Raw genomic sequence first — 24501 nt, 5'->3', positions numbered from 1 at the left:
GTAGTGGCCAAGAGGGGCGTTGTTAGAATAGAAAAATTCATGTTTCCGCATTGTTCTATGTATGTTAGCATTTGCTGTGCCATTTTCTGTGCCAGTGCCATTTTGAGTCATAATCAAAACTTATTCTCCCTATTTCCAAGAAAAGGCCTCTGTTTAGTTATGTTTCTCCAAGGCTAGGTTTTGTTTCACTAATGACTACACTGTTCTTATTAGCGCATACCTTTCCCTCTAGATAGAGGCCTTCTCCCACGTTTCTAGTGGCGGGCACGGGCAGAAGGACCTTGAATAGTAGAGAGTGTGTGCCCAGCCTTTGAATCTAAAACTTATTTTTTGAACTTTACTGTTTTGCTGCATCTGCTTGGAAAATTTCATTGTGGGCATGTCTTCATTGGGTCTGAAATGTACATAATGTATCTTTATGTTTGCTGATGTCAGTCCCTCTGCAGCACTCCTAGCGACTGGGCAGACAGGGCTCCACTGCGAGTGTACCTGAATAAAAATATATTGGTTTGTAGTTTCTACTGTCTGACCGACTCTTCATTTAGGATGGAAGGCTGAGAGATGGTCGTGAGTGACCCGGGTGACCCAAATTGGGCCACTTCCTTCAGCTGCCAACCTGAACAGCTGGATGATTGACCCATCCCCTACTGCGGACGACGGGGCCATCGTTGGGTCAGACTGGCGGTTCAGGGATCCCTGTATGAGGAGCATTGATTGCTCGCAGCTGTCCCTTCCGTCATGCCGGACGGTGCCTCGCTGAGCGGTCATCCCGACTGGAGTGCTACATGGCGAAACCCTTAGACTTGACCGTTTGGTCTGAAGAGTCTGCAGTGGAGAATTAGTTCACTTGGCCTCAATATATATCAGGTGAGTTTGTTTTGGTTCTCTGTGGATATGGTACCATTTTGGCTGATTTTTGTACAGTCTGAGGACTGTCTTTTGGGATAAAAACATTTGCAATTACTTTGCCAAGCATAAATAGTGAACTTGTTTTCTTTTGAGAATGCCTGGGATCAGTAAACTGTTTTCATTGTGCTGTTGCTGTTGTTCGGCAGGTGCTTGATTGGAAGAAGCACAGCTGGCGCCTCCAGAAGCCACTCCTAATTTTGATATGTATGTGAAGCATGGTCTTGGTGCTATTACGTTTAGTACATTATGGCACAAATATACGAGGAACAATGCTGAGTTGCAGAGGCCGTTGACGGAAACTTTCGATGAACAAAAGATTGGGTATTTACAGGAACAGTTGTTTAAAAGACGAAGTAAACAGTCTATGTTTGATTCCTTCAGAATGTGGCAGAAAGCAGCTAGGCAGAGACAATTGAAGATGGAGAAAGAGGCACGGAAAGGGAAGATGCAGACGCTGACTCAGATAGCTGTAGCATATGATAGAGAAAAACAGGAGAAGGGAGTTGAATGTGAAGATAGGAGATTTCGATTGCACGTTGATAAATCGTATATGACCGAGGAAGAAACTGATACTTTTGTGGAAGAATTGTTAGATATCCGACCCACACTCCCATATGCCCCGCAAAGGATATATCCTACTGTCCCTGTGCCAACACAGCCACCTGTTACAGCTGTTCCCACTGTCCCTGTATCTACTACTGTTGTCTCGACGGCTATGGCTTCGGCTCCACCTCCTCCTTCATTGCCTTCCCCGTCTGTGGCAACTGTGACTGTTAGCACACATATCACACCTATGTCTCGGCATCCCTGTCTCCAGCTCTTTCTCCTGCGACACATCCGCCTGCGTCGATCCTGCCCGGTGTTTCTGTTGCTTCTCCATTTTTGATGGTTCATACCCCAGCATTATTGAGAGTTGAGACGTTGACACGTGGATTTGGGGATAGAGATCTGACAGGATTTAATGAGCATATTAAAGGTGGGAGATGAGGAGAAGAAGGTAGTGGCAAATCAGGCTGTGCAGTGGGGGTCGTAATTCCATTTACAGTGTGGAGGATGTTTGGGATGTGATGAAAGATTGTGAGCCTTTTACACAGCAGCATGCTCTCAAAATATATCCTCTACGTTGATTGGCCTTTGGCAGCATCATTTTTGGGATGGAGTGCTACAAATTTTATTTGATATTAGAGATCGGGTGTATGCTAGTGGTTTGGACCCAAGCCAGGTTTTTGAAAATATTACCACGTTGGTTGCCTATAGGGGCAGGTTGCATGAGAAGAGTCCTACTACGGTATCTCAGTTTCTGATGTGAGAAGTTCATCTGATATATCACCCAGAGATACCAAATTTAACGAATCAGCTTTATAATGTTATTCGAGCGGGTGTGCAGCCTGTTTCTGAGAACAGTGGGTTTATACTCCCTGGAAAAGTAATGAGGTTCTGTTCCTTAAAGCTCACTTGCCCAACCCTAGAAAATATCCTACTGCTTATTATAAAGAACTGACTGAAGCTGCCTCTTCTACTATAATGACTCTTGCTGATATTGAAGTGCTCTTTAGTCTCCTCGCTCAGGTTGATATTTAGAGACAGTTTCATACTCAAGACCATGTTGCGGAACTGTGTGATACATGGGATGTGATTAAGGGATGGGATCAGGAAAAGAAGCCAGTTGATAAGCCCAGAGCTGAGATACTTGCTTTGCCTGGCCGCATTATTACATATATGCATTCTCTTATTCCGCCGAAAGAAGTTAGTAGGAACAAGCTGACGGCTTGTCGACAGAAGAAGGATGAAAGTGTGTCTGATGTTTTTTACTCAGTTTTAAGATACCTTCTTGGATTATAGTGGGCAGGATATGTCTATTGAAGGAGATGTTTGATTGTTTGTCGACAGATTTGTTTCTAATTTACTTCCGGAACTTGCAAGTCATTTGAAGGCGTCTGAGAGTACTTGGACCACCTCTTCCCCTCCTGTTATTTTGAATATTGCTCAATGTTATGAACATTGTGATCAAGAAGAGAATGAAAAGATAGATAAGAAGAATAAGGATTTAAAAACGAAGGTGCTGTTGCAGCAAGCGTTTAGAGGAAATTGTACAGGACGTGGTGGTCCTGCCCGACCACTTCCATGCACTAGTAGGCAGCCGTTTACAATGCCTTTGGGGACGAATCAGTGTGCCTATTGTAAGGAGGAAGGTCACTGGTGTACCAAGTATCCCGTGCTTTTGCAGAAGGTGGCGGTCCCTAGAGGATGAGGTTCTTGTGGACGGGGTCGTGGAGCCGGTGCAGCTGATAGGATTCAGAACGCTGCAGACTCATAGAGTCGTTCTGATAATAATTACTTCAACGACCCTCGTGATTGGCTGTGCTACCATGATGACTATGATATGGATGAAGCGGCAGGAATGTCTTACAATTAGGATAGCCAGGGACAGAGTGGGGAACCAGTTCAGATACCTGTAGACCAGCGTGGTCCTTATGTAACAGCAGACCTGCAAGGTTTGACTAAGGAATTTGTGGTGGACACAGGTGAGACAAAAAGTTCTGTTTCTCGAAACATGGTCCAGGGCGGCTCTGTCTGACAATAAAAATGTTTTGGTAGGTTCTTCAGGCGTACCGGTTGTGAGCACCATTTCAAGAACCCTTGCATTGACTATTGATCCTTTCACTGTGGATTCTCCATTTTTGCTGACATCTAATAGTGGTGAGAATTTGATGGGTTTGGATTTGTTGAAGAAATTGAATGTTACTATTTATTGTTCCCCAGCAGGTGTCTATATGACAATGGGCCCAGATGTAGTAGGTATTAAACAGTGCTCGTCCAAGGATGGACCTCTTCCTGTTGAATTTGCTGATGTGCCACCCACTTTGTGGGCGACAGGTGATAGAGATGTAGGGCCGTTGCATATACCACAGGTTTCGATACAGGTCAAAGACAATGCTATTCTGCCTCGTATTCCTCAGTATAAAATTCCACATGCAGGTGAGAGAGCTTTATTTCAAATTATCCAGGATTTGATTAAGAAAGGAGTGGTTGAAGAAACGTCCGCCAATGTTTGTAATAGTCCCATTCTTCCGATTCTTAAACAGACACCCTCAGGTCCCCCTGATGACCATGAAGATGTTTATCGTTTTGTGATTGATTTGCGTGAAGTTAACAAAATAGTGGTTCCCCAGTTTCCAGTGGTCCCAGACATTACTAAGCTTCTGATGATGATTCCTTCCACTGCTAAATTATTTTCTGTCATTGATTTGAAAAATGCGTTCTTCAGTATTCTTATTCATTCAGATAGCAGATATTTGTTTGGGTTAACCCTAGCTGGTACGAGCTTTAGGTTCTGTTGAGCTCCTCAGGGCTATGCTGCGAGTCCAAATATTTATAGTCAGTTTTAAAGAGTCAGTTGGATTTTCTTTCGCTTCCTACAGGTAATATATTGTTGCAGTATGTCAACGATCTCCTTATTGATTCTGATACTAAACAAAGCTGCAAAGATAGCACTTTTAAATTGTTGTTACATTTGGCTCATCATGGACATAAGATTCTCTTTCTAAATTTCAGTATTGTTGACAGGAGGTCACCTATATAGGTCACCTACTGTCGAAGAAGGGTAGGAGATTGACCCCTGAGCGTATTAGTACCATTGTTAAAATACTCGTTCCACAGACTCAGAAAGATGTGTGTGCTTTTATGGGTATCCCTTCCTACTGTCTGCAGTGGATACCTAATTATTCCCTACTAATCAAACCACTGCTTGCACTTACAACGAAAGAAGTGCATGAGCCTTTGCCTTGGAAGCCTGAATGTCAGCAGTCTTTTGAGAAATTAAAAACTGAGCTTTGTTCAGCTCCGTACTTAGCACCCCTAATTACAACAAACTGTCTGTGTTATACGTCCATGAGATGGCTGGTTGTGGGCCTTCTGTCCTAACACAAAAATTTGGAGACAAGCAATGGCCGTGTGCTCACTTTTCTGCTGTCCTTGATCGAGTCGCGAGAGCCCTACCGAGTTATCTAAGAGCGGCCGTGGCCACTTCGATCAGATAATCAGCTGGGCTTGTACTGGATACTGACCTCACAGTCATGGTACCCCATGATGTGGATACACTTTTGAATAAGACAAAGACACAGCACCACACCAGTGCACATCTTACTAGCTATGAATTGACATTGTTTGCTAAACATATCATGATTAAAAGATACACCACTCTGAATCCAGCCATATTACTACCCCTCCCTTCCGAGAGTGAGGAAGTCGACAAACTTGATTGTATCTTCCGGACATAAGAAGAGACAAACGGGGGAGGAGCCAAGATGGCGACCGGAGCGGACGTGTAGGCTCTCGGCTCCGCCGGCCCTTGAATCCCGCACCAGAATCCTGCTCGATATCCTGGAGTAAATCGCCTGCGGGACGTGCGGTGAGATGTGCTGACTTCGCCAGCGTTCCTCCGGGTCCTCCGACTGCCCGGTGACCGAAGATATCCTGGAATTGCCTCGCTGCCCTGGACCCCAGCTTACATCGCTGCGCACCGCCGGATCTCAGGGGCTTCATGACGGCCGGGCCGCTCGCTTGGAGCCGGAGTGTGGGGGACGCTGCCTTTGCCCGGATCACAGAATGTCCTGCATACTTTGGCAGGGTTTTTATCGCGCATTAAAAGTGTAGCGCGAGTGCGTGGCGAAGACGCGCTGGGTGAGAGACTCCTTTGTAGTGCGCTGACGGAGTGCCGCTTGGACCCCATCGCTGCTCCTGCCTGGCATCGGCGAGCCCCCCCCTCCGCTCTGGCTAACCAGCTACGTCGATGCGGCCCCCTGCAATAACTACTGGCTGAGAGATGACCCTGGTGGCATCGAAGGCTTGAATTAAACATCGGTAGTGCCTCGCGAACCCCCCCCCCTCCCCCGGCACTAGCACTGGATCGTCGGCAAGATGGCGATGCCTGTTTACTTGCAACGTGAGGGGGGTTGCCCGTCCTCGCCTTGGAACTGCGATCCCACGTCCGCACTGGGGGCCAGATCACATGCATCCTCCTTTGATTTGGAGTTAAAGGAACCGCAGCCTGCGTGGTCCTATGGAGATGTTGTAGCTGCTCTGGGTGAACTACGATTGGCGCTGGAACATGGCTATCGTACACTGGGTGAGAAGATTGATGCAATTGTGATCGGTCTGGGGCGGGAGAGGAAGATCAGTCCCCCACAAAGTTTGGATTTGCCCTTGCAGCTGGCTGACTGGGATACAGTGTCTCCGTGGGCTCATAGCAATATTGTTACTGTTATCGCCGGTACTTGTAGCAACTCAAGGCTACCCATCGGACCGGTTGGTGCTACTTTGTTTCCCTCTCGTTCCGAGACTGAATTTCTGCCTCGTTCAACATCGCCACTGTTTTGGGCACCAGATACATGGCCTCTCACCCCCTCGCTTGCTCTGTCTTTGGAGTTTTTATTCTCCCCGTTGTGGAACTTTTGCCATCTGGATGTATCGGAGGGACTTTTCACTGAGGACAAAGAACTTTTTGGAGGCTGGCGACGTCCACTTTGCGCTCATGTCCCTCCCCCTCTCTCAATGCGGCCATTTTGTTTCTTTGTCTCCGAAGGCATTGGCTTTTCATGGGGGGTGGGTATGGGGGGGCATCCAAGATCGGGCCAGGGCTAGGCGGTTTCTTTAGTGGAATTGACGCACCGGGGAGCGGGGACTAGGTTGGAACTGCTTTCTGTCTGATTTGTCTACACATTTAGAAATGACTCTCCCCATTTGCAGTATTGTTTGCTATTTCTATCGTGCTGATGATAATTGGGGTGGAGGTTGTTTATGGGGCCGGTGGTGACCGGGAGTATGTGGAACTGACCTCCTCTCAACTTGTTTTTTCTTTATGGGAGTTATAGATTAGAATACTCTTTTCTTACTCTCTATATTTAGGTGTTATAATTCTTCCTTTTTCTTTTCTCCTCTTTCTTCCTTGTCCTATATTTCGGGTTTATTGGGCGACAGACACACTGCTGGGGGGGGGGGGAGGCCGTAGCCTCTGCATGCGTGTAGGGTGGGGGGTTGGGGGATGGGATTTTAGTTTCCTGATTTCAGTTTCTATGGTGCCTTGTATTTTTTCTTTGTTTTGTCTCTCTTTCTTTATTCTATCTTGGGTCCGTGTCTGATGTAGCTATGGGGTGGGTGGCGGCGGACGCTGACATGATGTTAGATGTGTAACTCCTGCTGTATAAACTTCGAGCTGCCATGCTGCCGTGAGGGACTTGACTTTTGGGTAACTTGATTGCGTGGTAAGCTTGCTGCTACTGTCACTTCACGCCTGCACGGACTCCACTTTCTTAGCTTTTTGTTTGTATAAAAAACTAAAATGTCGAATTTCAATAGTTGCAACTAAAATATAAAACAAACCTTCATTATTCCTGGGACACGGTATCACATGTTTTACAGTGTAACTTTTAACTGCTTGCGTGTCGTACTAAGGTGTTACTGTGTCACCGTATTGCTCGCTTTGCTGCTACAAACGTATCCGTGGCCGGCCTGTTGGTTGTGGGCCCGTATTTGTTCTTTGCCTAATGCACAATAAAGGTTTACAAAAATTTGAAAAAAAAAAAAAAAGAAGAGACAAACGGACGGGTAGACTTGAATGATGTTCCCTTATCTGACCCAGAAGGGGAACAACATTTTGATGGCTCTTGTTTCAAATTACCAACTACAACTGCAGCGTATGCTATTACCACACTGCGTACAGTAGTAAAGACATCACAGGTCCCTTATCAGTCGGCTCAAGCTGCTGAGCTTGATGCCCTTATTCGAGCTTGCGAATTGAGTGAGCGACTGGCTGTCAATATCTATACTGACAGCCAATATGCCTTTGGAGTTGCACATAATTTTGGTCGACTCTGGGCTGAGAGGGGGTTCCTTACTTCCCATGGCACCAAAATCCAGCATGTGCACCTCATACTGAGGCTTTTGTCTGCTTTGACACCTCCCAAGAAATTGGCCATAGTGAAGTGTAGCGCCCACCGGAATGTCACTGATGATGTAGGTAGGGCAAATGAATTTGCAGATCAGACAGTTAAGGAAACGGCCTGGGCGAACATTTATTTAGAACGTTTTATAAAGCGCGAACATGACCCTTGCGGGTATCAGAGCGCTGTACACATGGCAAAAGCATGAATAAATTCCGTACAATAGAGTTCAGCACAGTGACACCACAAGGAGTACACAATCAAGATCAGGGACCTGGTAGTGGGCCACACTAGATCCATTTCTCCTAGGGTGTAAAATATTTCCTGTAACATTCAGCAAAACAAGCAAAAAGAAACCCAACACAACATAATAAAATAATTGACAAACCTGTATGGTGAGGGCCCTCGGGTAAAATAATAATTAATAACCAAACATAAAATAAATGGAGAACGCTATGGTGGGATAAATGTCAGGTCTGTCAACAAGGGGACATGCAAAAGAGAAATGATGATGTAGTTAATGATCACTCAGGAAAATCAATTTGGCATGTTTCTTGAAATAGGCAGTGGAAAGATTGGCTCTAATCTCAGTAGGAAGAGAGTCCCAAATTCTAGGTGCAAGGCCGGAGATAGCAGCTTTGTACATACTTTTCTTAATGAATTTGGGAGGTTTCAAGAGAAGTATTGACATACTTCTTAAGTTCTGACTCAAGCCAGAAAGAACGAGCTTGTTCGCCAGATATGCCGGAGTGTTGTAATGCAAGGCTTTATGCGTGAGGCAAGCTATTTCAAAACGGATCCTCGCTTCAACAGACAGCCAGTTAAGCTACACATGGTCATCTGTAATGTGATTGTGTTTTCTGGAGCCTGTGATGAGCCTAGCCGAAGCGCTGAGAGTGGCTCTGAGAGGGGGGCCCAGCTCACTTTAGGCAGCCCCACAAGGGTCACCAGACCATATTCAAGACATGAGATCACCAGGGATTGTACTGCAGGTTGTATGTCTTCGGTCGGAAGGAAGGGTTTGATTTTATTGAGGGTGTTAAGATGAAAGTTGGCACCCCTAATAGTGGCACTGATGTGAGCTTGCATATTAAGTAATTTGTCCAAGGTAATGCCTAACAATTTAGAGGGATAAACCACTTGAAGGGTGCAGTTAAGGGCTGTGAGTTGCTTTAGCCAGTCCAGGGTAGGTACAGAGTGATTGTCGGGAGCAATCAGCAGGAATTCAGTTTTGAGGTGAAAAGACTCTTTGTAGTAAGTCCGGCTAGGTGGGTACAGAACAAAGAAGGGGTAGAACAGACTGTTATTTAACCAGGTCCAGCATACATGTCCGCGATAACACTAGAACAAAAACAGTATGAAGTTCCTAACAGAGAGTGCAGGATTAGGAGTGTTCGGTGCAGACGCTCAAGGAGACCGCAAGTAACAAGGTGGACCCTCACACACCCAGCCAGCTAGGTGTCTTGCTTCATCATCGGGTCAGCGGTGCAATACCCGATCAGGCGCCCGTGATGGGGCCTACTTAGCGGAGTTCTTTTTTCCTACATGCCGTTGGGTGAGGTGCGTTTGAGGGCCCTAGGTGAGTGTAGGTGTGGGTAAAGTGTAAATAGGGTGCGGTAAAATAGGGCAGGCGGTCCACTCAAAAAAATTTTATTGAATGTGGCCCCTGTCCTAGTTAAAAAGACAGACAAGACGCGTATCTTCACTCTAAGGATGTGGAGTATACGTGCTTGTGGAATCAGGTCAACATGTTCTCGCCTTTCAACCTATTAGATGGCGATTCGTCAGGACCAGAAGGATCTACCTCCACTTTTTGGTAGTGGTCACATGGGAAAAATTAAAGTGAATCAGGGACCACCAATAAAGCACCCTAAAAAGTGGTACCAAGTAGATCATATGAACACAACCCATATGGGGTCAAAACAATGCTTCAGCAGTACCAGCTCGTGTAGACACTCAGTAGTACTGTCCTGGTGCTAAGTGCAAACCAGGGCGAGGATCCTACCCCCACGTAGCCGGTCCGGCTAGGTGGGTGCCTGGAGTTGCCATGTTCGAGGACACACTTGAGAATGTAAAAGAGATACAAAGCGATGACACAGTATAGGAATTAGCGGTGTGGCAGGAAAGTACAGCAAAATTCAACGATGAGGGATGTTGGATTGATAAATCAGGAAAGCAGAGATGGATTTTGCCCGATGCATATGTTCTCCCTGTAGTCACTATGGCCCACGGCCCTGCTCATAACACTGCTAAGGGTATTTGCAAGTTGTTAGACCCTCTATGGCAGAATTATAATATTTCGAAGTCAGCTGCACATTTAGTAAAGTACTGTATGGTGTGCTTGATGCACAATCCTGGAAAGGGTACCCCTACACCGCCAGGTACTTTGCACCACACAATTTTCCTTTTGATGTCCTTCAAATGGACTACATTGAGTTAGAGAGATGTATGTTTTGGTGGTTGTCTGTGCATTTAGTACATGGGTTGAGGCTTATCCCACTAGAGGCAATACAGCCATTACAACTGCAAAGGTACTCCTGAAGGCGTTCTTTCCTCGTTTCTGCTTACCCGTTTGATATGGAGTGATAAAGGAAGTTATTTTAATGCAAAAGTGATTCAATTGATTTGTGATAGTTTACACATAAAGCAAAAGTTCAATGCTGCCAATCATCCACAGTCAGCAGGTTTGGTTGAGAAGTACAATGGTACTCTTAAGCTCAAACTGGGGAAAATTCAGGAGACTACAGGGTTGAAGTGGCCAGATGCCTTACTGTTAGCTCTTTTGTCAACAAGAACGACAGCGCATTCTAGAACAGGATTGTCACAGTATGAGGTCATGTTTGGATGCCTGGCAAATGTCTGGGGCGTACTGGGACCTGGGCGGTTTTCTGATATTGAGTATCCATCATTGATTGACTATCTTAGCCAGTTACCCGAAGGTTTACGTTCTATTCACCAACAGGTCTGGGATTCCATGCCCCCTATGCCAGAGGGACCCGGCCATGAGATTCAGCCTGGTGACTTCATTTTAATCATGAATTTTCAGTGGAAGAAAAGTTTGAAGCTGCGTTGGAGGGAGCCGGAGTAGGTCCTGCTAGTAACTCGCACCGCAGTAAAAGTCACTGGCCGTAAGAACTGGATTCATATGACTCATTGTCACAGGATTCCTTTGCCTGTGCCCTATGGCCAGTGGGTGAAGGATGGAGTAGGGGACTCTGAGTGCGAGACGGTGCCTCGGTTTGTCCCCTTCAGCGATGCCAAACTGACTTGGACACAAACGGAAAAGGAAAATGATAATGTGCTGAATGCAGCAGTTCCTCCGGAAATACGAGCTCTCCAGCAGCCCCTGTTTGTTGGCCTTTCTGTGCCTTGAGTCACTAGGTACAATTTGTGCCCTCGGCTGAGGGACGGTGATCCAAAAGAGAAAAAATATTAGGTCGGGATGGACTGTGTAAGTCAGGATGTATTTGCTATAGAATAAACGGAGTTAGTTTAGGGTGATGAGGATTTTTGTGCACTGATTGAACATTGGACAGGATAGATCGAAGTATCCCTTGGGGGTATATTATCCTGGTCTACAGGGGATACAAGCTTAGGACAGAGCAAGCTCCACCGCCGGTGCTCAAGTGCGCCAACGTATTGATGTACAATATGACCCTGTACCAGTCAGGCTCTGACGGACACTGGGAACTTTTATATTTCTTTGACTTGCATTTTGCCTCCCTCATTTCATCCTTTGTTATGCATCCCTTTGGCAGAATGGTTGCTGAAGAAGAGCAGCCAGTGATTCTTGCTGCCCAGCACAATGTAGTTTGGATCCGTAGACAAAAGTTAACATGTATTGCCCTTGTGATTTTGTTGTTAATCATATTGTGTGGTGTATCAGGGGTTTTGGCAAGTGATCAAAGTGTACCTTTACATTGTAAGGATAAGGTTGTTCCTCAAGTTCGAAAGGAAAGGACAGCCCCAAGCAATGTGTTTTTAAATACACACAAGAGGTTCTTTGGAGAATGGACTACTTTTTACCCCACTGAATCTGTCACTAGTCTATGGGCAGCATATCCATTCTCAATTAAACCTATACTTGGCCCCCTGACTTCGTAGTAGTGCAAGGCGTATTTGGGTTTGGCTATTCAGGTCCTTGTCTATATATTAGAAAGCCATGAGATATAGGTTACCCAGGGTGTGACAACAACACTTATTGTGAAATTTTTATATGGAAAAGCAGAATATAACTCTGGTGGGTTACCAGTATAAGGAGTTGACAGTTCTCCGAGAAGCTGGTTATTACCCTGCTTTTTGTCCAATTGTCAATTTTACTTGCACTATATTTTATGTTAATTTTTCATGGATAGTATTATGTCAGGGCACGTACTCTTTAGTAAATCCAAAGGACCCCAGTACCTTTGGGAAGAATTCCAGGTATTCTGCTGTGAATTATGATAGACCAATTTATGCACACCCTGGGTTTTTTTTTTGTCTAATGGGACTTACTCAAATGTCCATAATGGTACACATGATGCAACACTTGGGGTGGTACTTCCTTTGGGTGTACCTTGCAAACATGCAAAGCCTAAAGTAAGATGTGTTAAAAGAACTTTGACCAAAGAATTCTATGAGGGAGTGACAGATCTCAAAGTCAATAATTATAGTAATGGTATTACTTTTGGATATATTCTTTCCTCCATAAATGCATTCGGCGGAACTTCTATGGCCAGGGTTCAGAAAGCTAGAGAATGATTTGGATGTAAGTTGCAAATATTGTCTAATTCCACAGTAATAGCTTTGCGTGATGTAACCACCCAATTGGGAAGTATGCAAATAGTTTCCGAACAGACTAGATATTCAGTCAATTTCATCCAAGCTAAGAGCAATGGTGTGTGCATGGTAGTAGGAGACCAGTGTGTAGTTGGAATGACAAATATGGAAAAGAATATTACCCAACACATTTTAGACATCTTAGAAAATATTAAAGGAATGGAAAGTGGGAACTGGAGTTGATCTCTTTTTGGCAGCTGGGGTTGGATACTTGAAAAAGTGATTTATTTCATTGTGATCTTGGTCTCCTGCTGTGTCCTTGTTCCCTTCTGTTGTTCTTATTGTACCCCTCTTCTCACTCCTAAGAGGAAAATATTGATTCATGACACCAATACTGCGATTATGGTCCAAAAAGAAATAGATGACCTCATGCAGATGGATGAAGACATCTTCAAGACTTCTCCCCTCCTTACAGCCTCTCTTCCTGATTTTGACAATATGGAGTGCTCCTAAAAAGTTCACCCATAATTTTCAATTTTATTGATTTATATGCTCTTTGCTATTATTAGAACATGATTAGCTCATGCTAAAAGGAGGGTCTGTTAGAATAGAAAAATTAATGTTTGCACATTGTTCTATGTATGTTAGCATTTGCCCCACCATTTTCTATGCTGGCACCATTTTGAGTCATAATCAAAACTTATTGTCCGCTATTTCCCAGAAAAGGCCTCTGTTTAGTTATGTTTCTCCAAGGATAGGTTTTGTTTCACTAATGATTCGACTGTTCTTATTAGCACATATCTTTCCCTCCAGATAGAGGCCTTCTCCCAGAAGAATGACCTTTAATAGTAGATAGCGTGTGCCCGGCCTCAGTATCGAAATTTTTGGGACTTTACTGTTTTGCTGCATCTGCTTGGAAAATGTCATTGTGGGCATGTCTTCATTGGTTCTGAAATGTACATAATGTATCTTTATGCTTGCTGATGTCAGTCCCTCTGCAGTACTCCTAGCAACTGGGTAGACTGTACCTGAATAAACAGATATTGGTTTTTATTCTCTACTGTCTGACTGACTCTTCATTTTGTATGGTAGAATGAGAGGTGGTCGTGAGTGACCCGGGTGACCCAAATCGGGCCATTTCCTTCAGCGTGACCAGGTTATGGGGGAGCAGGAGCCCCTTACCCTGCAAGAATGGAGATGAAGGATGGACATGTGTATGGCTGCAAAGGAAATCACCTCCAAAAGCAGGGGCTGGCCCTGAAAATTCCATAAGGTGTGGGGAAGCTGGCTAAATTATTATGCACTGAGAGTGTCAGGGAGGGAGGCTGGACTCTCACTGACAATGGAAACTGTAAGGATTGCAGGTAGGTTCCACAGGAGCGTCAGGAATCCGACGATATTCCACAGTCTTCCCCTACGGCCTTCCGACTCTATCAAACACTAGAGTACAAGAGACACGCCAGGGGAAAACAGGGTGACAAAACAAGGAAAGTTGGGGGTAAGAAATGTGCTTGATGGTGATCTTCAGCCGGGATGCGTGGTACTTCAATGTGGGAATCTGGTCAACAGATGGGCTGCAATAAAAGGTACGTAATAATCTATCTAAGGACAACACTAAACTGAAGTCACTCAGATACCTTTATGCACAGAAACATAACATACCCAAGGTTTTTTCTAAAGTGTCGCTGAATAAACATGAAGAGTCTTATTTAGGGAACTTCATCTGGAGCTGTGGCAAAGATGACAATGCATTAGTGAGTAACTTTTGATTTACTACTAGTAGGAATAATATAGTCAATTTGCTATACTTCTTACTTAGTTGTGTGTAGAAAACTCGAATAAACATCCACTAAATGGTGATGCAATAACCTTATTGCCACTTCTCTGTCAGATTGTATGACCTTCGTGATTCCCTGTAGTGTAGTTGAAGATGCACCCACTCTGGTCCACGCAAGAATCTCACCAAATACACGGTGCTGAATTCCAGGATCTGAATCCAGTAAGGGGATGTACAAAACAAATAGGAAGGGGGGTCAAACTAATAGAAGGGGAAGAAATAATGGGGAAGAAGGAACTAACTAGCTATCTACAGAGAAAAATAAAGACCCCAACCCGGCAGCGGAGAACAAGCCCGGCTGCCGGTTAAAGGCACCCCATGGAGGCGGTGTAAAACAATGCCCAGCCGGACAGCGGAGAACAGTCCCGGCTGTCAGGCGGAGCAAGGCACCGCAAAGAAACAAAAGGCTGAGCCCAGCCGGATGGCGGAGTAAAACCCGGCCGCCGGGCGGGACTCAAGGGCAGGGGGAAAGAAAGGCTCACGGAAATCACTGCGAACCCGCAGCAATCTGGAACGTAGGCGTCTATCACCGCGAACCCGCAGCAATCTGGAACGTAGGCGCCTAACAAACGCCTGACGATAGCAGACAGCTACCGATACAAAGCGCAACCCGGTGCCCGCTCAGGAACGCGGGAGACCGGAGACGCTCTCACTGGTACAACAAACAGGAAGATCCACAACAAGGCGGAAGTCAGGCAAACAGGAGCAAGACAGATACGGAAACGAATGGAGCTTGACGCTAGAACGTGAAGCGTCGCTCCTTGGTGCATGGTGATTCAAATAGCCCATTTCTTAAAGGGACAGTGTCGTAGGAGGCTCGAGGCATGACAGAAACTACCTAATGCCATGCACTACAGTAGAGTCGATAAACATACTTGCAAATGTATTGTTTACTGAAAGGAGGCCACACGCCCTGTATACTATAGTACTGGCAATGTGGTGAACTCCCGCAGAGTTTACAATGTTATGGGTGCATTTTGTCACCATTGCCAGATGTATCATCCACAGAATAAAAACATATTTTACAAAAAATAAATGATTGAGTACACAGTTGTAGAAGAGTGAACAGATAACCCTAGTCTTGCAAAGGATCTAATCATCGTTATTACTAGCCACCCATTCAGGTGAACTTAAAGCATCAGGAGTGTTTATGTGTTATGTGACGGATTCATAATGGGTTTCCCAAGACACTGTATGTTGACCCTTGGAATAATTTGAGTGGCATTTTGTGCCTTATCTTCCAAATTAACTTGGAAACATTCAGACATTCTCTTCGATGGCTATTGAAACCTTTACACCTATGAGTTAGTGATGCTTGGGTTCAGTTTGAATTAAAGCCAGTTTTAGTACTAAGAGCCTCATGTAGAATTCCCTGCTACAGTAGCAAACTCTGCAATTCAGAAAATCATAGAATTTGTGACAGCAAAAGTGATTATCATTATGTGCAAAATAAATTTTTTGCCAACTTGTAACAGGACTTTTGCAATCTTTTTTGAATTGCAAATACGAAAGGGGTGTTAAAGGTGCTTCCCACCTCCAATTTCTGATTTGTAAAGGAATATGTTAAAGTTTACAACCTCAATTGCGGTCACAAACTACAGATAAGTTACCAGGCCCTGAGTTGGGGTCTGTAGCTGATTTTTAAAAGGAAGAGGTCCCCTTAGGATTCCTTTCCCTTTTGGAATGATGTTGGCAGCCCCAGGAGGAGCGTACAGTGGTTCAGAGGAGGACCACTGCCTGCTCCCCCTTAAGTTTTCCAAAAATGAAAACAACATTTTGGAAGCAGCACCGATTGCTTACGTAACACACGCTGCTTTAAACAAAACAAAAAAAAAGGTTTTCCTTGTTGGCATGTAGTCAAAGGGATGGAGGTTTCCTGTCCCTTGCTGGCCCCAATTCCTGTGTTTACAGCCAATCGCAAATTGCCACCTGCCTAATGAATATTAATTAGGCAGGCCACTCTGCGAACTCTGCGTTTGGTTTTGCATGATCCAGCCTCATAGTACATAGTTTAGTTCGCAAAATACTGTTCCATTGACAATGTGCAATCTGTGTGCAATTTGCGACCACTTTTGCAAATGGAATATTAACACATCAGTCCGCTAACTTGAATAAGGGGATGGATGCCAATAGTGTACACACCTTGTTTGCATAACTACCTGGTGGTAAGTCCCAACTTAAATCTGTGGTAGGCATACTAGCATATTATTTCTTTTTTTTTAGTTCAAGATATTTTATTACATGATTATTATTTATACAGTACAGTACCAGTATAGTGAGGGTAAAGCATGTAAGTTCAGACGCCGTTGGGGTTACAATAGGCGTGACATCAATGGTTAGTGGCCTGTTAGGCAGCAGATCCTCGATCAAATATTCGGCATACCAAGTTACGCTTAGTGTTGTTTTACCCTCCAGAAGAGGAAAGGAAGGTAAGAAGACGAAGGGGGTAGGGGGAAGTGGCAGAGAGAGAGGGCGGGGGGTCGAGTAAGTGTTCCGGCAGTTGCGTGCCAAGCCTTCAGAGCCTGCGGGCTCTTCTGTGTGTTATCTAGGGAGGTTTGTGGGTTTCCAGAATTTTATCTAGAGAGGCCCACATTTCCACTCTGCCTTGTGTGTGGGTGAAACCTTTGCTGTCATGTTATCAGCCCCCCTGAGGAAGGTCACCCAGTTGAACCATACCTTCAATGTCGCCTTCCCTGTGTCTTTCCAGTTTGTTAGTATTGTTTTGACCGCGGCTGTGAGTAGAAGGTCGACCAGGTCCCTGTCTGTAGATTCGAGTTCAGGTATCATGAATGCGGTTGTTATCCCCACGGGTTTGGTTGAATGTTATGCCCCACTACCTTGTTAATGAGGTCCCACACTTTCCCCCAGAATGTCCTAACACTGGAGCAGTGATAGATCAGGTGTGCAAGGTCTCCTTTTCCTTTACCGCAGTTCCAGCATACGTCATTCTCTCGAACTCCGACTACCGCTAGGCGGGCCGGGGTCCAGTACGCTTTGTGGAGTAGCCAGTATTTGGTTTGTGCTAGTTTGGGGGTTACTTTGTTCTTGGATGCTAAGGCCCACAAGTGGTGTTTTCTTTCTCACTGAACTTCCTGTTGTGTAGCATTTCCCAGAACTCTAGCGTTTTGGCATTTAGGTTCGATGATTTGGGGCACAGGAGTTTATATAGGTGGGATGTCTGGTATCCTATCTTGTTTAGGTTACTCATGTATTGTATGATAGATGGGACTCCCTTACCAAGGTTTGCTCTCGTTAGTGCAGCTTTGATTTTTAGGAACCCAAAAAATTTGATATCCAACAGCATGCCTAGCTAAACAGGGAGGATACAGGCTCACACCGGCCTCGGACTATACACCAGTGTGGCTTTCCCTAGAGAGAGCTTCCCTAGATGCCTTAGATCCCATTGCCATGCTCACGGCCAGTAAACACCCGGAAGCCAACAACACCATAATCAAAAACACCAGGACAGCCCTTCTCAAGGTCGACAAAAAGATGGAGCAAAGCATCAAAAACACAAAGTGGGAATCGATCTGGTTCAACGCTACGCTAGACCATAATGAAGCCACCCTACTCAAGAAAGTCAAAGAGAAACTGAACTCTTGGTCTCCCAAGTTCATCAGCTGGTGGGGTAGAGTAGAAGCTTTCAAAATGATGGTAATCCATATGGTGAACTACATGCTCAGTATGCTGCCCCTCATGGCTACAGAAGACTTTCATAAACAACTTGATAACATGACGAACAAATTCATCCGGAAAGACAAAAAAAAACAGGATAAGCCTACTAGTATATTATTTCAACTGTTTACACAGCAGCTGGGTAAATAGTGAAGTTCCTCTGCTATTTGAATGGCTACTGCTTAAATTGTGCATTCTGTCTGCAATTTAGCCAGTAAGCAGGTGCATAATGAAAGTTGTGTTCTATTTGCATGGCTTCTGGCAAAATGGTATGTAATTTCTCCTATATATTCTGTGGCCAGGTAAAATGATAAAGCATCTTTGCTATTTGCAAGGCCATCGGCCAAATAGTTAATAATTTCTGCTACTTAACTACTTAATCAGCAGTCCAGTAAATAACGACCAATGCAACTGGCCAAACTGCAAATAATGCCTGCTACTTTTCCAGCAGCTGGGTAAAGTTAGACATTTCTTTGCTAGTTGCTCAACTGCTGGCCAAACAGGGTAAAATGTCTGATATTAAGCCGCAGGCCAGGTACATTTTAATGCTTCTTTGCTATTTGCATGACTGTCAGCCAAACAGTACATCATCTCTGATATTTAGCCAGAGGCCCGATAAATTGTGAAGTCCCTTGGTATTTGCAAGCCTGTGGACCAAAATGTACGGAATCTCTGCTATTTAGCCGGGGGCCAGATAAATAGTGACATTTCTCTTCCATCTGCAGGTCCGCCAGCCAAGCGGCGGGGAATGTCTTATATACAGCCAGCGTCTGGGTACACAGTGACGTTTCTCTGCTGTATGCAAGGCCACAAGGTGGTCAGTGGTGGCGTCACATCCTGTCGCAAGCCCCGCTGCCTGTTTTTAACTTGCGAGCAAATGTTACTCGAAGTGTCACACATTTAAAAATAGAATATCACTCATAAGTACACTGAAACCATTGAAACGTCACAAGTAGCCGCTGTGAAAACGTGGCAGCTATGGAAGCCTGTGACTTATGAAGGCGCCATGATTTCAGTAGAAAGTGGTATCAGGGATGTTTGGCAAGTGGTCAAAACTTTCTATTGCTACAATTGCCATTTTATTTTTTCTGGGTACAGCTCCCTGCAGCACCCCGCCAGCCAGGCTAAACAACGAGGAGCATTGATTGCATTTTGTAATGGGAGCTTCAAAAAATGCAGAGCAAAACCACCCGGCGTCTGTTGGGACACGTGACCCTGTGCATCCGGCCTCATAACTCCACATTGTTTCCCACTGGAAAGCCTGGCGCTTTGTATATTTTACTTAGATAAGCTTTGATTAGAACGGCGCTTTATTTGGCATAAAGTCTTTACTTGCTATGTCACCCCCGCATTCCATTTCTGCCCCTTCTTTTGACAAAAGGCCACTTAACGCTGAGCCTATGAGAAGTGGGCCACTCAGTTATTATGCACAATCAACCCAAAAACATGCAGCGAACTATACAAGACGGAAAGACAAATACCGAAATATAAAAATAACGCATCCCCAACAACACACAGCATTAATCATAGTGCCCAATACTCTAGTTTCCATTCTTGAACAGAGAATTTTCTGCAGACGTTACTTTCATATTGCAGTATTATTTATGAAAGATATTTTGCAATTTTTTGCTAAAGTAGAACTTTAGGTTCTGCAAGTACAAAATGTGTGCTTTTGTGGAGTTTGTTTTCATTGTGTTTTATGGCAGTGTAAATGTTGTGTATTTGATCGTGGAGGAAGTGTAGATATTACATAAAATGCACGGAAAATATGCACATTTGATGCCGAGAAGTGTTACTTTCTTGAGATGGTTATGTTAGGCTGCAATGTTGCAATTAGCTTTTGCCAACTGCCAAACTTAGGTGTGGGTATGTGCCTGGTAGTCACAAGTTACCATTTCATTTTTGCTTATCTCTTATCCTTACAAGAAAGGGAACTTTGTGTTACTTGTGTCATTTATTCTCTATCAGTCATTTACATCCTATTTCTACTGCTAACATGTGTGCAAATGTTATATGTGCCTGTTTTTGCATTACCATCAAAAAGACATGAGTGTGAATTGCAATCAAATGGTTTTTGCATAAAGGAGCGCAAAGGGTGGTTTGCAAGATCAAAAACTCAAAAATGTGCTAAAATAATTCAAAATAGAGGTACTGTTTGCAATTTCTTTTTCTGTTTACTACACTGATGTGTAAATTGAGTGCAAATTGGGTTATAGTATCTCCGTGCACTCACTAGATTATTCCAATTCAATTGGTTTGGGCGCGTTTCCTTGTCGCACTATGCCAGGTAGTGCCTTAAATCATGCATACAAAATGTGATGAAGAAATCACTGCAAGGCGCGCATTTTCACATGAAACTGGTGGGTTTCTTCAAAAGTTTATGCAAAAGAATGCAAACCAAACTTGCTTGAATGCTTAGTTGCGAATTTATTTCATTCCAATAAGAGGATCATTCATCAAATTATTCTTGAAATGTATCCAACATAAATCAATCTTCACATTACTTGATGCTTGCCCAATGCATTTCGGGTTAATGGGTGTAACCCTTCGTCAGGGGCCTAAAATGAAAACATACAAGACCTTAACTTTCAGGAAAGAGAACCATGAGGTCATAATGACCAAACGCATGAATGACATTAATATCAATGCTATGGTTGTACATATAACCTATTAAACATTTTCAAGCCTCAAAACAGCGATGTACATAAAAAGAAACTGACAACGTAGTCCTTTCTGTGTGCGCTAGTAAGGTGCGTGGTGGGAGCAAGTGGTGTACTCTGAGCGTGTGGTATTAGGGAAAAGTATAGATGCGGGGAGGAATGGGATGGAAGCCTAACCGTATGGCGGACAGAGTCAAAAGTTGTGGAGCTTACCGCAGTAGTAACGTGTAGTCGTCTTAGTGTTCCGAACGCGGAACCAGTCCGGTAAGCGAAGGACCAATGGGAAGGTTAGTTATAGGTATGTAGGTGGGTCACGTGGTGCGTGTTCGGAAAAATAAATATAACAAAACGAGAAAGGAAACCAGAACTTAATGAGGATGGGAATCAGGATGAGATGAAATACAATAACATAAAATGACAGCAAAGAATTAAAGGGAATTCACAAACTTAGACGCGCGGAATAGCGTGGCTGTTATGTGTATTCTCATAGGTGCGCTCAGGGTCACGTGATACGGCGACTAAAAGTAAACAAAGGCTCATACAGGATTACTTGAATGGAGTGGAAAATACAAAGAAAAAAACATACGAATCAGGAGATAGGGATATGGAGTGTGTGGTAATGAAAATAGAATCATAAGCTATGGCAAAATTGAAGTAAAATAAATTTTGACACATAACATGAAAATCAGTGATTGTTAGAGTACCAACATGCAAATTCAATGGATATTGATAATGATGTACTAGCTCAACAGCTAGGGTGCGTCAGGATTACATAAAGAAGATAGAAACTGCATTAGAAAAATAGGAGTAACAATTTCATAGTAGTCAATTGGATCATCCATAGAGGAGCGAGAGGTCGCTCATATAGCCGTATGGAGTGTCACAGATTACAGGAAACATGAAAATTCAATTCTATCATTGATCCCTGCTGGTTGGAGGGAATTCAGTTTCTTGATCCAGTAAAATTCTGCTTGTAGTCGTTGTTTCGTGGGATCAATGTCTTGGCGTTGCGGGAGTATCTCCAGTATGGTGAATTTGAGTTGAGTGATTTGATGATTGTTTTCAAGCCAGTGAGTGGCTATTGCTGATTTCATGTTTTTTGTCCGAATATTACTTTTGTGCTCTGATATTCTCGTCTTAATCTTTCTTTCTGTCTGTCCGACATATATTTTGCCACATGGGCATTTGATTGCGTAAATCACATTTTTGGTATCACAAGTTCCTGTATATTGTAAATCAATTTTGTGACCTTTGGTGGGATGCATGAAAGTATTTCCAGGTATTATATTATTGCAATGTATGCAATTGAGGCATTTGAGCATACCTTTAGGTGAGGTTTTAGTGACTTTTTTGGCACTGAGTGTCTCTTTGAGGTTTTTGGATCTTTTAAAGGCAAAAGTCAAATGATCACTGTAGAGGTTGGTTAGGTCTGGTTCTGTTCTGATCAGGTTCCAATGCTGCTTAATGATTCTCTTGATTTGTGCAGATGCTGTCGAATATTTTAAGACACATACTGTCTTGTTTTCTTTGGATTGGGGTTTAGATGTTAATAGTTGATCTCTTGTAAGATTCGTTACTTTTTTGATGGATTCCTCTAGGACATCTTTTGGATATCCACGTTTTTGGTATTGTTGTAGTTGATCTGTGAGGGTTTCTTCCAATCTATGAGGATCTGAGGTGATTCTTTTGAGACGAATGAATTGGGACGTGGGTAAATGTTCTTTCAAAGTTTCCGGATGAAAGCTTTGGTACAACAAGCTGGAATTTCGATCTGTGGGTTTTTTGTACACTTGAGTGTGTAGTTTTTGGTTGATGATGGTCATCTGTACATCTAGAAAAGAAATGGTTTCTTTTTGGATGGTGTGTGTGAATTTGATTCTGGGATTTAGTTGATTTATTTCCATGATGTTGGTCAAAAGTTGTTCTTTGTCACCTTTCCAAATTAAAAATAGATCGTCTATGTATCTTTTGAATGTCACTAAGTGATCAGTCCAGTTGGTGTTGTTCAATATATTCTCATGTTCAAATTTAGACATGAACAGGTTAGCATACGAGGGGGCCCCCCCGAAACCCATTGAGGTTCCATTACACTGGTTATAGAACTTGTTGTCCCATTCAAAATAGCTATGATATAGCGCAAAGTGCATGAGTTCCATTAGAAAAATTTTATTGGCTTCACATTTATCATCTCTTAGGAGATTCCATTCGAAAGCTTCAAGACCTTCATTGTGTGGTATGGAAGTGTATAGTGACACTACATCAATTGTGCTGAGCCAATATTCTGTGTTGGGTTCCAACTCTATGGTTTTGAGCAAATTGAGAAAAGATGTAGTATCCTTAATGTAAGTTTGACCTCTTTGTACGATCGGCTGTAGAAAACAGTCTAGGTATTTGCCAATACTGTCAGATATAGACCCGCAAGCAGACACTATGGGTCTGAAGGGTGGTTTTTTCAAGTCTTTGTGAATTTTTGGCAACATATAAAGTTTTGGCCTCCTCGGGTATTTGGTTACCAAAAATTTGTATGTTCTTTCGTCGATCCATTTTTGTTCTAAAGCATGATCCAGAATTACTGTGAGGATTTTTTGGTATTCTTCAGTGGGGTCAATATCCAAAGGAATGTATGTATTTTCATCATGTACATGTTGGTTGACACTACAATGATAAAAGGTGGTATCCATGACGATGAGGGCTCCCCCTTTGTCTGCTTTTTGGAAAGTGATTTCAGTATCTTTTGACAACTGCATGATGGTACTAAGTTCATTCTTAGACATGTTGTTTTTGGTGTTTTTATTGAAGTTGATTTTTTGAATGTCAGTTAGTATCATTCTTTCCACAGTTTCTATGGTTTTGTGCGAATATGGTGCACAAAATGTGCTCTTGGGTTTGAAGACCGTGATGTCGGTAGTAGATGGAGGTATCGCATCTTTGAAGAAGTATTTCAGTTTGAGGTTTCTGAAGAATTTAAATAGCGCTATCTCAGTTTCCGCCAAGTTGGTCTTATATGTAGGTACAAATGTAGTTCCTTTATTTAATACCGCCATCTGGGCTGGTGTGAGAGGTTTAGATGAGATATTGATTACTAAGTCGTTTTTGTTGACTTCTGACTCCTTGTTCGTTTGGCTATTTCTTCGGGAGTTTCTTCTCCCCCTCCTGATACGATTATAGGTGGTGCGTTGGCTGCAGGACTGATGTCTAAAAAAGGCTGCTTTTTAGTGGATGTGCTGGGTTGTTGGGTTTTCTCAATAGGTTGTCTTGTCTGTGAAATGTCAGATTCAGATACTAAACTTTCTTGTGACGAATTAGTTGATGGTTTGGTTTTGGGTTGTTGCCATTTCTTTTGGTTATAGATTTCTGCCCAGGTGTACACTTCGTCATATTTATAATCAATTGTGTCTCTTTTGTATTTCCTGACTTTCCGGTCATTTACTTCTTTGGCATATTTGTCTAATCTTTTGTTCACATCCTCCAGCATTGTTTGTAAATCTGGAAATTTTTCAAGCTCCTTTTTCATATTGTTTAGATCAACTTCAATTTCTTTTAAGACTTTGGAAAGTTCTTGTATAATTAATAGAATTAAATCCAGCGAGCATTTGTTCAGGATTTGATACCACTTTTCAACAAAATTTTTACTGTTTTTACACAACATCGGTTTTAGAGCGATTCTCAACCCTCTGGGGATTCTCCTATTCTTATGATAATGTATCAATGTAGTCGCATG

At 43.5% G+C, this 24501-nt stretch overlaps 1 protein-coding gene across 1 annotated transcript; it reads right to left on the bottom strand.

Annotated features, from left to right (window-relative positions):
- Positions 1–21667: 21667 nt before the first annotated feature.
- On the bottom strand, positions 21668–22684 carry LOC147688700 (uncharacterized). The gene has a single exon (XM_086939963.1). It carries the CDS (start codon positions 22682–22684, stop codon positions 21668–21670), a length of 1017 nt encoding a protein of 338 aa, XP_086796089.1.
- Between the last annotated feature and the right edge of the window lie 1817 nt (positions 22685–24501).

This window comes from Lissotriton vulgaris, chromosome 10, assembly GCF_964263255.1.
Source record: "Lissotriton vulgaris chromosome 10, aLisVul1.2, whole genome shotgun sequence".
Lineage (NCBI taxonomy): Eukaryota > Metazoa > Chordata > Amphibia > Caudata > Salamandridae > Lissotriton > Lissotriton vulgaris.
The sequence above is the reverse complement of the archived record's forward strand: the minus strand, read 5'-3'. Positions and strand labels throughout refer to the sequence as shown.